General features: G+C 44.1%; 2 protein-coding genes across 5 annotated transcripts in view; one reads left to right on the top strand and one right to left on the bottom strand.

The window, feature by feature from the left end:
* LOC139611995 (protein NLRC3-like) overlaps positions 1-16,424 on the top strand; it is a 418,379-nt gene that overhangs the window by 89,976 nt on the left and 311,979 nt on the right. The gene's annotated exons all lie outside the window — the stretch shown is intronic.
* The window catches only part of LOC139611997 (NACHT, LRR and PYD domains-containing protein 12-like), a 201,306-nt gene that overhangs the window by 57,916 nt on the left and 126,966 nt on the right, over positions 1-16,424 (bottom strand). The window contains exons 9-15 of one of the 3 annotated variants that reach the window (XM_071467105.1): positions 10,427-10,603; positions 9,529-9,705; positions 8,719-8,895; positions 4,614-4,790; positions 3,804-3,980; positions 3,382-3,555; positions 884-2,528 (exon numbers count right to left, since the gene is read on the bottom strand). The exons of 1 other annotated variant lie outside the window; for it this stretch is intronic. In XM_071467105.1, coding sequence (XP_071323206.1) covers positions 2,507-2,528; positions 3,382-3,555; positions 3,804-3,980; positions 4,614-4,790; positions 8,719-8,895; positions 9,529-9,705; positions 10,427-10,603 — 1,081 coding nt within the window. In that variant the 3' untranslated portion in view covers positions 884-2,506. Of the gene's footprint in view, positions 1-883; positions 2,529-3,381; positions 3,556-3,803; positions 3,981-4,613; positions 4,791-8,718; positions 8,896-9,528; positions 9,706-10,426; positions 10,604-16,424 lie in introns of those variants that run through there. One more of the 3 variants, XM_071467106.1, reaches the window with a different exon arrangement.

Genomic DNA, 16,424 nt, shown 5'->3' with positions numbered 1-16,424 from the left:
CCCTCTGGGCAGCAACAGGTTAAACATGGCTCTAAAATGTTTTTCAATTCAACTTTATTGATATAACATATAGATAACATACATAAAATATGTTCTACAAACACTTTGGCCAAAGTGATTCACACAGGATTAAAACAACAGAACAACAAAAACACTGAAAAGACATCTAAAAGAAAGGGAGTGGAAGAGCTTAGTGATCTGCATGGAACATAAAACCAAAGAAAATCTCATGTCACAACTTTACACTCGTTTCTGAAAGGTACAGAGAATCACAACAGTCTAAACAGGTAGTGATAAAAGTGTGAGTGAGGATTCTGAGTGACTTTGGAAACATTTCTTATTTCTTCCTCTAAAGATCTGAGGCTAAAGTGATCCCAAATATGTGATTAGTGTTTTCATTTGTTTGCTGAGACCAAACACAAAGTGTAGATTTTCTCTTGCTGCTTTTAAAATGTTTTTACACATCCATGTGTTAATGTTAGTGAGACAGGTGATGAGAGAGAGCAGTGCAATGGAGTCATTTGGGGAAACAGAGATGTACAATTGTGTATCATCAGCGTACAGATGGCACCCAATATGGTGATGGTTGATACTGTTTCCCAGTGGGAGCAAATATAGTGATAACAGGATTGGACCTTGAATGGTTCCTTGAGGAACACCATATTCAGTACTGTGGGTCCCCTGAGGATATTCACCATTCCTATGGCTGTTTCATTAAATAAGAATAAATCAGACTAAAACACAGTCAGAGACCGGCTCATTTCTCATTTACCACTTTGATTACAGCACTCTCTGTGCTGTGGGTTGCTGAATAACCCAATTGGAACTTTTCTAAAATGTTATTGGTTAAATGTTTCCTGAGTTCAGAGGACTTTATTCGTCTTGTTGTTCCTTAGGAGAGAGTAAGATTGGTTGACATCATAGCTGGGAGCCCATGACAGTTTGTGTGTTAATATTTGCTATGCTGGCTCTTACAGAAATGTTTTCTTTTAAAACTGTGCTGAGATTTTCTCAGTTGAAAGTTGAGTTAGACTGAGAGCAGGTGGTGGATTTAAAAGATGATCAACTGTAGAAAAGAAAACTGTGGTTATTTTGGTTTTCTGAATTAATCGTCTCTCTTTCCTGACGACGTAACTGTTAATTAAAACCCTATGTTTAAAAACATACAAGTGAACATGTGATTTGCTTTTCCTCTGTCCTCTCTCAGCTTTTCAACAGTTTCTTTTTCCATGGTGATTTGATTTGTGGTGTTTGTTGATCAGGAGAAACTGAGTCGAAAGAGAATCTTAAATTATCATTGGAAGCAACGAGGTCATTGAATAAGTCAGTAGTGGATGGAGGAAATGTGTTCAAATGATTTGCTAATTATGGTCATTGATAATGCTGCACTTCACATCAACAGTCTCTCGATGTAAAAACAGTGAAATGCCAACATTAAAACCTCTAGTAAACAAAGCCCAGAGTATTTCTGTGGATCAGCTGTGAATGACGGCCAATGAGAGAAGAGAGGAGCTGATGAAGATGATGATGCTCTCACCAGCCCTGGGTTTTACCTCTCAGGCTGAACTAAACCTCTGATTGGTGGAGGTTGTTCTGGCTCCTGAAACTCTACTGCCCCCCTCACTGTGTCGGTGAAAATTTAAACTACATTTGAATTTACATTGAATTATTATTCTGCTACAAACAGCAGAACTAAACACCAGTCAAATATAAGGCTATAAAAAACAGGAAGTAAATATAAAAACATTATTTACCATACAGAAGGATTTAAAGTGCTGTTAATTAATGATGAATTAAACCAATGATACTTGTTGACTTATCATTAAGATATATAGACATGCTCATATAAAAAGGCTGGGAGATATGGCTAAAAACCTCATATCTCAACAGGCTTAAGAGAAGCAGTAAATGTGCAATAAAATACAATGCTATGAAAATGTAACAGTAACATAATGAGTAGATTTTAACTTTAACTTACTTTTTACTTTTATCTTAAAACATTTGAACTTCTACTAGAGTAAAAATCTTTGTTGGTTTCTATTCACTGCAGGGGTTGGTTACAAATATTTAGCATATACAACATTATGAATATGATCATTTAATATATCTTCTATGAAGTATTATTGAATACATCAATAAGATGGAGGATAAAAACAACATGTTCCTCCTGTACAATAATATCTGGTAAAGTTCAGCTGAAGAACATGAAGCTTCAACGTCTGAGTCAAACTAATCTTCAGAGTTCAAGTCATTTTACTGTGAAATTCCCTCTTTGTGAAGCTCAACAAGGAAACTGTTCAGAGCTGAACTTGATGAGCTTTAAGTCCAGAGACACTGATGATGCTCTGTCAGATCCAGAGGAACACACAGGGATGATGGTGGACTAGACTCTGTGTGTGACAGTGGAGCTGTTCTCAGATCAGTTCAGACTGCAGCACTGAGAGTCATGTCCACTTCTTCTGATTCCTCTGTCAGTCACTGCTGGATCAAGCTCTCCTCTCTACTCTTACCTGTAGAGTGACTCCCATCTGTGTAGAGAAGAAGAAAGCAGAGGAGATGAATCAGTGTTTACAGAGACTCACTTCATCAGTCAGTGATGCAGCAGGGACTTCAGTCCTGTTCAGACCAGATGTGCAGCAGCTGCTTCCTCTCAGCTCTCAAGTTAACGTGTTGGAGTGAACACACTGAGCTGGAAGCTCACAGACCTGCAGAGACATTCAGCATCAAGTCTGTTCACTCTGCACATTTCACTCAGTCCACAGTGGAAACAAAGTGCTGAGTCAGCAACAGGTCAGTGATGGGTTCACTCCTGTTACCTGTCAGCTGATGTCACTTTAAACACAGAGTCTCTGTGTGTTGATCAACATGTGAGCTGCTTCTGAAACATCACCTGACTGAACATGGAGGCTGTCACTAAGAGCCAGGGACTGTCAGGCTCCATCACACTGATCTCAGAGCTGTGACACAGATGAAACTGATCAGCTGTTTAGTGTTGAAACCAGAGAACAAACAGTCTCAGATCAGATTGGACAGTTTGATGAATGAGGACACTGTCTCTGTCCATCTGTGAGGCTGTCAGCTGGAATCAGCTTTATTTCCTGTACACATCAACACAACAACAACAGTCGTCTTCACACCAACTCAGAGTCATGATCACAACAAGCTTCTGACTACTCTGATTGGCTGACTGTTGTCTCTCTCTCTGTCTATCTGTCCAATCCTGAAGCCTGTCCCCGTTCTCCTCTCACAGCTTCACTGAGGAAAGCAGCCACTGAGGAGGTTGGAGGTTCACAGGAAACACTGGATCTTTGCTCTGATACTAACTGTGTTTAGTACAATACTGCTGAGAGCAGCATGGACTGACTCCGCCCCTCTACTGACCTCAGAGTCTCCAGTCTACAGTCTGGACTCTCCACGAGACCACGGAGATCCTTCAGGTCTGAATCCTGCAGGTTGTTGTCTCTCAGATCCAGTTCTCTCAGATGGGAGGGGTTGGACTTCAGAGCTGAGCCCAGAGAAGAACAGCTGATCTCTGACAAACTGCAGCCCCACAATCTGAATAAAGAATCAAAGATGTGAGTTTAGGAGACAAAGTTCCTGCTTGAAACCACAAAGAGTCAAACAGACAAAGTAAAAACAGCTCTCATTAATATTCATGACAACATGCTGCTGCTTCAACTGGAAACATGAGACAACAACTATTTACAATGTCATTCATTCATTCACATTCAATGGATTCAACTTGTGTGTGAAGCTTCATTAGCTGTGGATTCAAGATATAAGATCTACAACAGTGAACTGACCTCAGAGTCTCCAGTCTACAGTCTGGACTCTGCAGAAAACCACACAGACCCTTCACTCCTGGATCCTGCAGGTTCAGGTTTTCACTCAGGTCCAGTTCTCTCAGATGGGAGGGGTTGGACTTCAGAGCTGAGACCAGAGAAGAACAGCTGATCTCTGACAAACTGCAGTTCCTCAATCTGAATAAAGAATCAAAGATGTAGATCAATGATTGATAATCAATCAGATTTGTCCTGATCAATGATCTTTGTCTAAAATGAGTAGAGTGACTTTGTCCTTCTGTTATTGTGGATCTTCATCATGTCAGTACAACACAACATTGTCAACACAACAGTTGTGTGTGTTGTGTTACAGATGAAAACACACACACACAGTTTGATCAAACAGACATTAGTCCTGACACTTCACTGAAATCTACTGAAAAAAAGAAGATTGTTTCTTCACTTTCTTTGGACAAATATTAGTTGTGAGGATCTTGTGTATGTTGTTGTGATAAAAATGAATTGACTTGAACAACTAACACTGGACATTTTCTCCAGTGGATTTAGAAAACATGAGTCCTCTGACTGAGAGAAATACGAGTGTGTGAGCTGTGAAGGTTGAACTGAAGTGAACAGACATTATTCATGACAAGTGAGTGAAATGAGCTGAAACTGAAGAATCATTCTCAGTCTGAGAGAAGAACAACTGGAAACATGAGACAACAGCTATTTACAATGTCATTCATTCATTCACAGTCAATGGATTCAACTTGTGTGTGAAGCTTCATTAGCTGTGGATTCAAGATATAAGATCTACAACAGTGAACTGACCTCAGAGTCTCCAGTCTACAGTCTGGACTCTGCAGAAAACCACACAGACCCTTCACTCCTGGATCCTGTAGGTCCGGGTTTTCACTCAGGTCCAGTTCTCTCAGATGGGAGGGGTTGGACTTCAGAACTGAGACCAGAGAAGAACAGCTGATCTCTGACAAACTGCAGCTCCTCAACCTGAATAAAGAATCAAAGAATCAAAGATTGAAACCACAAAGAGTCAAACAGACAAAGTAAAAACAGCTCTCATTAATATTCATGACAACATGCTGCTGCTTCAATAAAGACGTAGTGACTCCACCTCTTCAACTCTGCCAGCTCCACCTGTGGCTCCATCTACCGTATTTGTACTGTAGGGCGCACTGGATTATAAGGCGCCCTGTCAATGAATGGTCTATTTTTGAACTTTTTTCATATATAAAGTGCAACGGACTATAACAGTCAGATAAGTCAGTCAAACTTTATTAAACACGTTCACAATAACTCCCAACCTTGTTCAGTTATAACACGTAAAAAAAAACACAGTGATACCGCTAAATCAAACGTTAGCGTATTCACAATAACTCCTGATAGGTCCTTATACACACACACTGTAATATTATTGTGGCCGGAGCACGGCTTACTCCTCCTCACAGTGGGGCGCTGTGTCACCCTGTGGCACTGATTTGTGGGCGGGGAGCGCACCTTTATATATAGGGGCCTGGGTACACCTGGCGCGCTCTCTCTCTTCCTGTTCCGCTCGTCCGTGGTGGTGGCTGTGGCCTGGAGTGGCGTGGTGAAGCCGTGTGGCGTTTTGCCATAATAACGCACGCTCTGCCCTTCAGCGCAGTGCAGCGTGCCCAGCATCAGTGCGTCTTTGGCGTGTCGCCAGAACGACGCGCGCTCTCCTTCGGCGCACGGTGTGGCGGACTGCTGGAGTCACGGGGCTGAGCTGCCCTGCTGGGGGCCTGTCGGCGTTGTGGCGCGGTCTCCATGTGACCTCTCGGCGCTCTGTAATGTCCTGCTGGTGAGGCCCAGAAACTATTAAAGCCACCATCTCCTGGACCCACTGCTGTTTTGGCTGCGTTTGGTTCACCCTGACTGTTTTGGCTGCGTTTGGTTCACTCTGACTGTTTTGGCTGCGTTTGGTTCACTCTGACTGTTTTGGCTGCGTTTGGTTCACTCTGACTGTTTTGGCTGCGTTTGGTTCACTCTGACTGTTTTGGCTGCGTTGGTTCACCCTGACTGTTTTGGCTGCGTTTGGTTCACTCTGACTGTTCCGGCTGCGTTTGGTTCACCCTGACTGTTTTGGCTGCGTTGGTTCACTCTGACTGTTTTGGCTGTGTTTGGTTCACCCTGACTGTTTTGGCTGCGTTTGGTTCACTCTGACTGTTCCGGCTGCGTTGGTTCACTCTGACTGTTTTGGCTGCGTTGGTTCACCCTGACTGTTTTGGCTGGGTTGGTTCACTCTGACTGTTTTGGCTGTGTTTGGTTCACTCTGACTGTTCCGGCTGCGTTGGTTCACTCTGACTGTTTTGGCTGCGTTGGTTCACCCACTGCTGTTTTGGCTGCGTTGGTTCACTCTGACTGTTTTGGCTGGGTTGGTTCACTCTGACTGTTTTGGCTGGGTTGGTTCACTCTGACTGTTTTGGCTGGGTTGGTTCACTCTGACTGTTTTGGCTGCGTTGGTTCACCCACTGCTGTTTTGGCTGCGTTGGTTCACTCTGACTGTTTTGGCTGCGTTGGTTCACCCTGACTGTTTTGGCTGCGTTGGTTCACCCTGACTGTTTTGGCTGCGTTGGTTCACCCTGACTGTTTTGGCTGGGTTGGTTCACTCTGACTGTTCCGGCTGCGTTGGTTCACCCTGACTGTTTTGGCTGCGTTGGTTCACTCTGACTGTTCCGGCTGCGTTGGTTCACCCACTGCTGTTTTGGCTGCGTTGGTTCACTCTGACTGTTTTGGCTGCGTTGGTTCACCCTGACTGTTTTGGCTGCGTTGGTTCACCCTGACTGTTTTGGCTGCGTTGGTTCACCCTGACTGTTTTGGCTGCGTTGGTTCACCCTGACTGTTCCGGCTGCGTTGGTTCACCCACTGCTGTTTTGGCTGCGTTGGTTCACTCTGACTGTTTTGGCTGCGTTGGTTCACCCACTGCTGTTTTGGCTGCGTTGGTTCACTCTGACTGTTTTGGCTGCGTTGGTTCACCCACTGCTGTTTTGGCTGCGTTGGTTCACCCTGACTGTTTTGGCTGCGTTGGTTCACCCTGACTGTTTTGGCTGCGTTGGTTCACCCTGACTGTTTTGGCTGGGTTGGTTCACTCTGACTGTTCCGGCTGCGTTGGTTCACTCTGACTGTTTTGGCTGCGTTGGTTCACTCTGACTGTTTTGGCTGGGTTGGTTCACCCACTGCTGTTTTGGCTGCGTTGGTTCACTCTGACTGTTTTGGCTGCGTTGGTTCACTCTGACTGTTTTGGCTGCGTTGGTCCATCCTGACTGTTTTGGCTGCGTTGGTTCACCCACTGCTGTTTTGGCTGTGTTTGGTCCATCCTGACTGTTTTGGCTCACTGAAGCCGTTTTGACTCCTCAGCTTTTCTGAGCTGTGGGGAGGCAACGTACTAAGGCTCTTCACAGAGCTGGTGTCAGGGCCTATTGCTACTCTAAGGATTCTGTTTAGTTCATTAATCAACCTTGCAAAGATTTATTTTGTATTCATTTGTTTAATTTGTTGAACATTATTGACTGTTTGTTGTTTAAGGAACATTATTTACCATTGGTTTGTTTCGTTGTTTTTAATCACTTAAAGTAGTGTGTGTGTGTGTGTGTGTGTGTGTGTGTGTGTGTGTGTGTGGTAGCAATCAAGGGCCATATTAACTGGGAGGCCAGTTTTATAACTTGCTTTCTTGTCTTTGTGGACAGGTGCGGAGGGCCAGGCGGCGACCCAATTCCTGGTGGTGGTATTTTCTTCACGAACCCCTTGCGGGTGTGTGTGTTTGCAGTGTCACGGGTGTTTTTGGTTAGTTATTCCTCCCCCTTGATTTGATTTTGGGCTGCCGTAGCCTCCACAGCCCTGTTCATTCCGCTCTGTGGCCCCAGTACGTAATTACGAGCCAGTACTGTTCAAGTGATATTTTAATTGGTTGTAAAATAAACCATTTTTCTGCTTTTCCAAATACGTCTCTGCCCGTGGTATACGGACCTGTGAAGACCTGTGTATAGTAAATTTAACCATCTAACCATATAACCATCTCATATAAACTATCTCCTGGGGCGAAACTCCCCAGGTGGCGTTGTCGGTACACCTTTTTTCACCCCTCCACTTGCCACATTATGGTGAAGCACAGTATGTATTACTCCGCGACGCTCCTGACTACGATAGCTGTAATGCTGCAAGCGGTGCGGCTTTGTAGTTTACCAAAGTTGTACTAAAACATTTTGACAGAGCGCCGTGTACCACACAAAATCGCTTCGAGGTCAGTAAGCACAACCAGAATTAATGCATAAATAAGGCGCTCCGGATTATAAGGCGCACTGTCGTTTATTGAGAAAATTGAAGGCTTTTAAGTGCGCCTTATAGTCCTGAAAATACAGTATACAAATTCATGTTGTGCAGATTCTACTAAAGATCCTCAAGTTTTCAAAGACAACAAACATGTCAGGCTGAAGTTTGGAGACATGAGAACAAATGTATAGAAATATATATCAAATTCACTAGTTGATGGAACGGCAGAGACACAGACACCTGGTGACTGAGCTCAAATATTTAACACAGTCAAACCTACAGGGTTTAAAGTGATGAAACAACCTGTTGCTATGACAACTTGGCTTTGAATATTGGAGTCAGTACAAACATCACAGAGCCTTATAAAAGTGTTGGGACCATCAGCTATTGATTATAGATCAGTTATTGTCTGACAGATTCAATGTGTTTCTGTTGGTGTTTTAAAAAGTCATGAGGTGAAAGTTGAAGAGAAACAGTCACTGGACTAAAAGCAGAGAAGAAGAAAACAGACTTTACCATGAAGATCCTCAGTGTGGATCAGTATAATATCAGCCTCATGTCTGCAGCTCAGTGTCAACACAATTTTCACATCACATTCATCTGAGCACAGAAAGAAAACATGGAGTCTGACCTCAGAGTCTCCAGTCTACAGTCTGGACTCTGCAGAAAACCACACAGACCCTTCACTCCTGGATCCTGCAGGTCCTGGTTTCCACTCAGGTCCAGTTCTCTCAGATGGGAGGGGTTGGACTTCAGAGCTGAGACCAGAGAAGAACAGCTGATCTCTGACAACCTGCAGTCCCTCAATCTGAATAAAGAATCAAAGATGTAGATAAATGATTGATAATCAATCAGATTTGTCCTGATCAATGATCTTTGTCTGAAATGAGTAGAGTGACTTTGTCCTTCTGTTATTGTGGATCATCATCATGTCAGTACAACACAACATTGTCAACACAACAGTTGTGTGTGTTGTGTTACAGATGAAAACACACACACACAGTTTGATCAAACAGACATTAGTCCTGACACTTCACTGAAATCTACTGAAAAAAAGAAGATTGTTTCTTCACTTTCTTTGGACAAATATTAGTTGTGAGGATCTTGTGTATGTTGTTGTGATAAAAATGAATTGACTTGAACAACTAACACTGGACATTTTCTCCAGTGGATTTAGAAAACATGAGTCCTCTGACTGAGAGAAATACGAGTGTGTGAGCTGTGAAGGTTGAACTGAAGTGAACAGACATTATTCATGACAAGTGAGTGAAATGAGCTGAAACTGAAGAATCATTCTCAGTCTGAGAGAAGAACAACTGGACACATGAGACAACAACTATTTACAATGTCATTCATTCATTCACAGTCAATGGATTCAACTTGTGTGTGAAGCTTCATTAGCTGTGGATTCAAGATATAAGATCTACAACAGTGAACTGACCTCAGAGTCTCCAGTCTACAGTCTGGACTCTGCAGAAAACCACACAGAACCTTCACTCCTGGATCCTGCAGGTCCGGGTTTTCACTCAGGTCCAGTTCTCTCAGATGGGAGGGGTTGGACTTCAGAGCTGAGACCAGAGAAGAACAGCTGATCTCTGACAAACTGCAGCTCCTCAATCTGAATAAAGAATCAAAGATGTGAGTTTAGGAGACAAAGTTCCCGCTTGAAACCACAAAGAGTCAAACAGGCAAAGTAAAAACAGCTCTCATTAATATTCATGACAACATGCTGCTGCTTCAATAAAGACGTAGTGACTCCACCTCTTCAACTCTGCCAGCTTCACCTGTGGCTCCATCTATACAAACTCATGTTGTGCAGATTCTACTAAAGATCCTCAAGTTTTCAAAGACAACAAACATGTCAGGCTGAAGTTTGGAGACATGAGAACAAATGTATAGAAATATATATTAAATTCACTAGTTGATGGAACGGCAGAGACACAGACACCTGGTGACTGAGCTCAAATATTTAACACAGTCAAAGCTACAGGATTTAAAGTGATGAAACAACCTGTTGCTATGACAACTTGGCTTTGAATATTGGAGTCAGTACAAACATCACAGAGCCTTATAAAAGTGTTGGGACCATCAGCTATTGATTATAGATCAGTTATTGTCTGACAGATTCAATGTGTTTCTGTTGGTGTTTTAAAAAGTCATGAGGTGAAAGTTGAAGAGAAACAGTCACTGGACTAAAAGCAGAGAAGAAGAAAACAGACTTTACCATGAAGATCCTCAGTGTGGATCAGTATAATATCAGCCTCATGTCTGCAGCTCAGTGTCAACACAACTTTCACATCACATTCATCTCAGCACAGAAAGAAAACATGGAGTCTGACCTCAGAGTCTCCAGTCTACAGTCTGGACTCTGCAGAAAACCACACAGACCCTTCACTCCTGGATCCTGCAGGTCCTGGTTGTAGCTCAGGTCCAGTTCTCTCAGATGGGAGGGGTTGGACTTCAGAGCTGAGACCAGAGAAGAACAGCTGATCTCTGACAAACCGCAGAACCACAGTCTGTATAAAGAATCAAAGATGGAGATCAATGATTGATAATCAATCAGATTTGTCCTGATCAATGGTGTTTGTCTAAATTGAGTAGAGTGACTTTGTCCTTCTGTTATTGTGGATCTTCATCATGTCAGCCTTATACACACATCATCCAAATGTCAGCACAACATTCATACAGCTGTTGATGTGAACACAGGTTGATCAGCTGCTGCTGACCTCAGTTCAGTCTGTAATCAGAGGAGAATCAGAGGATTCACGTCTGTTTAGTCTGTTCCCTCTCTGACACTACAGACATCAGCACAGAAACAAAACACTGAGGACGTGAACAAACAGTGAGAACTCAGTCACACTGTTCAGAACAAACATGGTGGAGCAGCTTCAATGTTCCAAAGTCACCAAACAACTGCACAATGTCACATTTACAGGAGGAGGGAAAAGATTTCTCTGTGTCCACATCTTTAAAGAAGAACTTGTGTCACTGTTGAGAACTTGAGGAGGACGAGTGCTCGACCTCAGTCTACCACCGGTGTTACAGCCCATTCTGTGAGCCGTCAGATTCTGTGACCTGCAGCAACAACCAGTTCACCTTCAGGTAACGTTCAGAGCCTCCTGCTGGAAAACACCACAGATTTATTCAGCTGATCTTCACTGAATGAGGAAGTAGAATTCATCTGATTTTCACATCAACCCCCCAGTGAGGAGCAGACTGAGTGAGGACGGGGTTAATGAAGGTCACAGAGCAGAGATCAAACCTGTGCTCACAGTCCTACAACCCTTCAGCTCAGCACAACGTCCACGGTTTAGGTCTGATAGTTGATGAACAGAGTTTCTCTGAGTGTCAGTGTCAGTCTGCTCTGGTAACTGCTCCTGAACCACAGTCACATGACCACTTGTGTTGTTCATGTGATTAGAAGAAGCTCCATTCTTCAAGATCAAGTCTGACCTTTTGTTGTGTTCACACACAATCAACTAGATATGACATGAAGGACACCTGGAGCGCTTTGAGTTCTCAGTGCACAGGTTCAGAGAAGCACAACGTGGACTTGAAGAGAACAGAAGTGAGAGCAGCTCAGTTCAGGTAACAGGGACCACACTGATCTGCTAAATTGCTCCCAGCATCAATCTAATCCTTCCTACCTCCATGTCCCAGCTGAGTTTCCTCTTGTCTCCACTTTCCCGCCTCAGCCACTGGCCCTGCTTTGATCTGGTTTGTGTTGCAGTCTGAAGGTCTGTGGCTTCCCATGATGCTGCAGTGCTGACATCAACACACAACAACAGCTGCAATATTTGTTGGTTGCAGAGAGCTGCAGCTTTGCTGGTGTTCAGATCAGCAGCAGCAGCAGAAGATCTGTGAGACTGTTGCAGTTTGATTCTCATCAACTTTCTGATTTTAACATCAAACTCTGTCAATTCTCTGCTGCTCTGAATCACAAACACTGTGACTGCTCTCATCCAGGGGCCGAGTGGGACCCTTCATTTTACCTGGAGATCACCAGTCCCAGCTGTTAATAACACACAAAGTCAAACAGCAGCTAACACAAGCACAGGGCTGCTGCCCAACAACTAGCAGCTAGCTATACTAGCCACATTTAATATGAGCTGAGCTAGCAGCTAGCTACAACGCCCCTGCTTAGCATTTCAGCTGCCGGCTCTTTACTGGATGTTGAATCTCTCTGTGATTGTGGAACATTTCTCTGCTTCCTCCTCCAGTATTTGTTCTTCTTCATTCTTCTCTGCTCCACCTTTCTCCTTCTCTTTCTGCTGCTGCTTCAAACCAATGTGAACAGTGAACACACACGTTCCCTGATAACACCAACACGTCTCTGATGACTCTGTACCAGCCCCACTTCACAGCTCTTATTGGTCAGCAGCTGACCAATCACAGTTCAAGGCCACCTGAGGAGGGGCCGCTCATTTACCCCCCTACTGCAAATATAGACTTGGTAGCGTCTGACGTGCTGGGAGAGACAAGAGGCTGCAAGGCTCAGTTCAGGCTGCAGGATGGTGCAGCGAGGTAGACCACTTTTATAACACAATATTATTAGTCTACACAAGAATCAGTCCGGCCCCGACCCCCAAACGGCCCCCGGGGATTCTCCTGACCCTCCCCATCACCACTCTGCTCCTGGTCTCATCTTCCTTCTTTCTCTTCACTGGCTGATTTTTTAAATCCTCACACAGAAATCCTGAAAATGAACCAACCAATGAAAAACTGGAACTTCACAGATTTGAACTGAATATAAAACTACAACAGCTCCAGTCAGTGAACTGACCCCAGAGTTTCCAGTCTACAGTTTGGACTCTCCAGTCCAGCACACAGCTGCTTCACTGCTGAATCCTCCAGGTAGTTGTAGCTCAGGTCCAGGTGTCTCAGATGGGAGGGTTTGGACTTCAGAGCTGAGGACACGACTTCACAGTGAGTCTCTGAGAGCCGACAATAACCAAGTCTGTGAAAATATAAATTGTGTTAGACAGTTTGTAATAAAAGTCACTGAAGTTAAAATGCATCTGATGAGAAAAGATGATGATGTGATGAACATCTGCTCTTCACATCTGTGGCTCAGCTCATCTGATCTGATTGTGTTTGACATGAAACAATAATTCTCATCACTCTCTCTCAGACCTGCAGAGTTTCATGGGAATCTTTGTTGTGCAGATGAAGGAGGGAAAATGATGTTACATTTCTGCTTCCATCATATGATTTGATCCAGAGTCAGAATCTTGTTCAGAAAAACAGTTTTATTCTCCAGTGTTTTTAAACTGACTCCAGATTGCTTGGCTCTGCTGCCTCTCTGTAGAAGTCAACACACACCACTGCATAAAACACATCTGGCTCATTGTGGTGAATCAGTGGCAGCGCCCACGTTGATCCATGAACAAACTGTCCTCAGTAAAACACTAGTGATCAACACTTTGTGGACTCTACAGTTACAACCTGGAAGTGTCAGCTCTGTGCAGCAGCAGAAGAGTCTGGTAATCTGGTTTTCACAGAAGGTCCTCACAGAAACATGACACTGAGCTCTGGTGTGTAGAAGAAGACTGAATCCTCCCATTCTGCTCTGATAGATTCACACCTGTGTTCTTGGCTGAAGCTGAACATTTCCTGATACGACTCTCCTCTACAGCAACAAGAGAGAAAACACCTGGGACATTCTGTCTCATTCAACACAATCTATGGAAAGACTTTAAAGCTCCACCATGACACTTGAAAAAAACACAAGCTCACTCTTCAACATGAAAAGTTCAATAATCAATAAAGCTCAGCCTTGATCAGGTCAATACACTCAGGGGTTTACATCTCCACTCTTGGTCTGCTTTGACCAGTTGAGTCATTTCACTGATGTGATGACTTTTCTCTGCTTGTGCAGCTGTTACATTCTGTTTGATCATGAACCATTATCCCATCAGTGTTTGTTGTTACCACAGTGGCTGCTGTTCAGCTCCACTTTTAAAGCAGCTTTCATTGGAGCCCACTGTTTTTGTCTCCTGTGATTTAAAGGGGGGGGGGAGGCGTCCCCTAACATCCTCCATGCTCATCATGACTTCAGTCATTACTGGACAATGATTCAGGTCTTATACAAACTTTACTAAACACCTGCTAGAATCTGCTCATTAGAGCTTCACTGCATTCACAGTGTTCAAGCCATGGGTTCTGAGAAGAACAATGGAGAGGCCTACATGTCCCTCCCAAAGCCTGAGTCTCAAGCCATGCATCCTGAAAGGAACAAAGGAGAGGACTACATTTCCCTGCAAGCAACGGAGCCAAAACCACCCCCACAATTCACACCTATCTGTGAATTAGAGTTTGAAGGGAAACTCAGCACCGGCATAGGCCGAGGCCAGGCATTCTCAGCAGGGATCCCCGGTGACGTCACTCAAGTGATAACCCTCCTCCTGCGCTTAATTCCCATGCACCAGTTACAGTAGAGAGCTACTCCAGCTCTCTCCATGACTCGGCTGCTGAAAGGGAGCAATCTGCAAACATTTGACCTTTTTCCACAAGTTCTTAAAGCCCAGGTCACAGTCTTCAACTCGCGGGCCGAGCGCACAGACTGCTTTGTTTGTTTCCTTTTCTTTTTGGATCTGACGTAGATCTCTGTGCAATCAGCTGATTTCACGTCCTGTGAGGACGAGCGCCGACTTTGTTAAGGACAAAACAAAGTTCACTGTCCCTCATCTGTGATCTTCCCGCTGCCGCCGAGGAACTCATCACACTGTCATCACCAGAAGAGCGAGACATGACCTGCCGGGCTCCCAGCCGAGGACCAAGCTGTGGAGATCCAGAGACTTTCTGTTCTAACTCCGAAGGATCTGAGCAACTCACAGTCAGAGGCTGATGTCTTGGCAGAGACACAATTAGTGTAGCGTGTTGGATTGTGCTATTGACTTATAAGTGCTGCATATCCTGTTGTTTCAGATCGTTCACTGTGATCAGCTTAATAAGCCAAATATCACTAGTTAAAGGACCAATATCCGACCAGACGAGCTCCGGTTCTCTGGCTCTGTTATTGTGTAGTGATGTTGTGGTGATTATTAACTGTGGTGACGATCTCTTGTGGACTCTTTCCTCTCTTCACCTTTATTCTCCCTCTCTTCTCCCAATCACTTCATCTACATCTCTCTCACATTCAGGCCCTAGAGTGTGGTCGCGTCATACACGTAAGGTTCAAGGCCCCTCCCTTTGTTCTCGTTGTTCACGCCATTCACACTCTGCAGGCAGCCGCCATCTTGGCTCTAGCGAGGACCTCACTCTGCCGCCATCTTGGCTCCTACTGACGCATAACTCACGTGACTTTGTCACCATTCTCTCTCTCTCTCTCTCTCTCTCTCTCTCTCTTTCTCTCACTCACACACACACACACACACGGTTGTTACAGACGTGTTTTGCCTGTATTTATGTAGATAGTAACCAATGTTTGTTTTAATTATAGTTGAATTATAATCGGTTTAATATTAAGTAATGCTATTTTGAATAATTATTCCTCTTATAAAAAAATCCTGTTATAATTTAACTCGTCGTTGTCTGTGATTATTGTGATTAGATTTGTGATAACAGCTGGATTCACAACAGTCAGTGCTCAAATTTACCCTTCAACCAACCTTCTGAGACTGTATTTTGAGCCATCAATTTGGTCATTGGTCCCTGGTGACAGGGTGGTGCCCCGAGGTTACTACTTGTAGTAAACATCTATATATATATATTGGTGATTATCACTGATAATCATTAATATTATACGCCAATAACCAAATTGCCCCTACCTGTGCCCCAACAATAGTTCACTGTCAAACAAGGATGACTGTTGTCATAGAAACCTCATGAGTCCTGAATACAGACCTCCACAGATTCATCACTGCTCTCCTGTAACACTGTCACAATGGACAGTTTCAACAAAGCTGAACCAGAGACATCTTCTTTTTTCATTCACACATTCTTCTTCCTCAGAAAAACCTGCTGCCTACATTACCCACAATGCACTTCAACCGCCAACCCTCAGCTGTTAGATTAAGATGTGTTATGCAGCAGAAATGAGAGGGGGCTACAGAGGTCTGGTGTCATCTTCAGACTCCGCCCACACTGACTCAGGTGACATCACCTGAGGACTCACCGAGCCTTCCTGCAGTTCCTCACAGCTGGGATCAGTCTCCGTCGTCCCTCCTCTGATGTGTTGTACTTGTTCAGGTCCAACTCATCCAGAACTTCCTCTGACATCTGCAGCATGTAGGCCAGAGCTGAGCAGTGGGTCTCAGAGAGTCTCTGCTCTGATCTGGTCTCTGACTTCAGGAACTCTTGGATCTCCTGATGAACTGAGTGGTCCTTCATCTCCAT

Source organism: Trachinotus anak, unplaced genomic scaffold, assembly GCF_046630095.1.
Source record: "Trachinotus anak isolate AG129_WGS33_773 ecotype Australia unplaced genomic scaffold, CSIRO_AGI_Tana_v1 ptg000029l, whole genome shotgun sequence".
NCBI lineage: Eukaryota > Metazoa > Chordata > Actinopteri > Carangiformes > Carangidae > Trachinotus > Trachinotus anak.
This window is presented reverse-complemented; position numbering and strand designations above follow the sequence as displayed.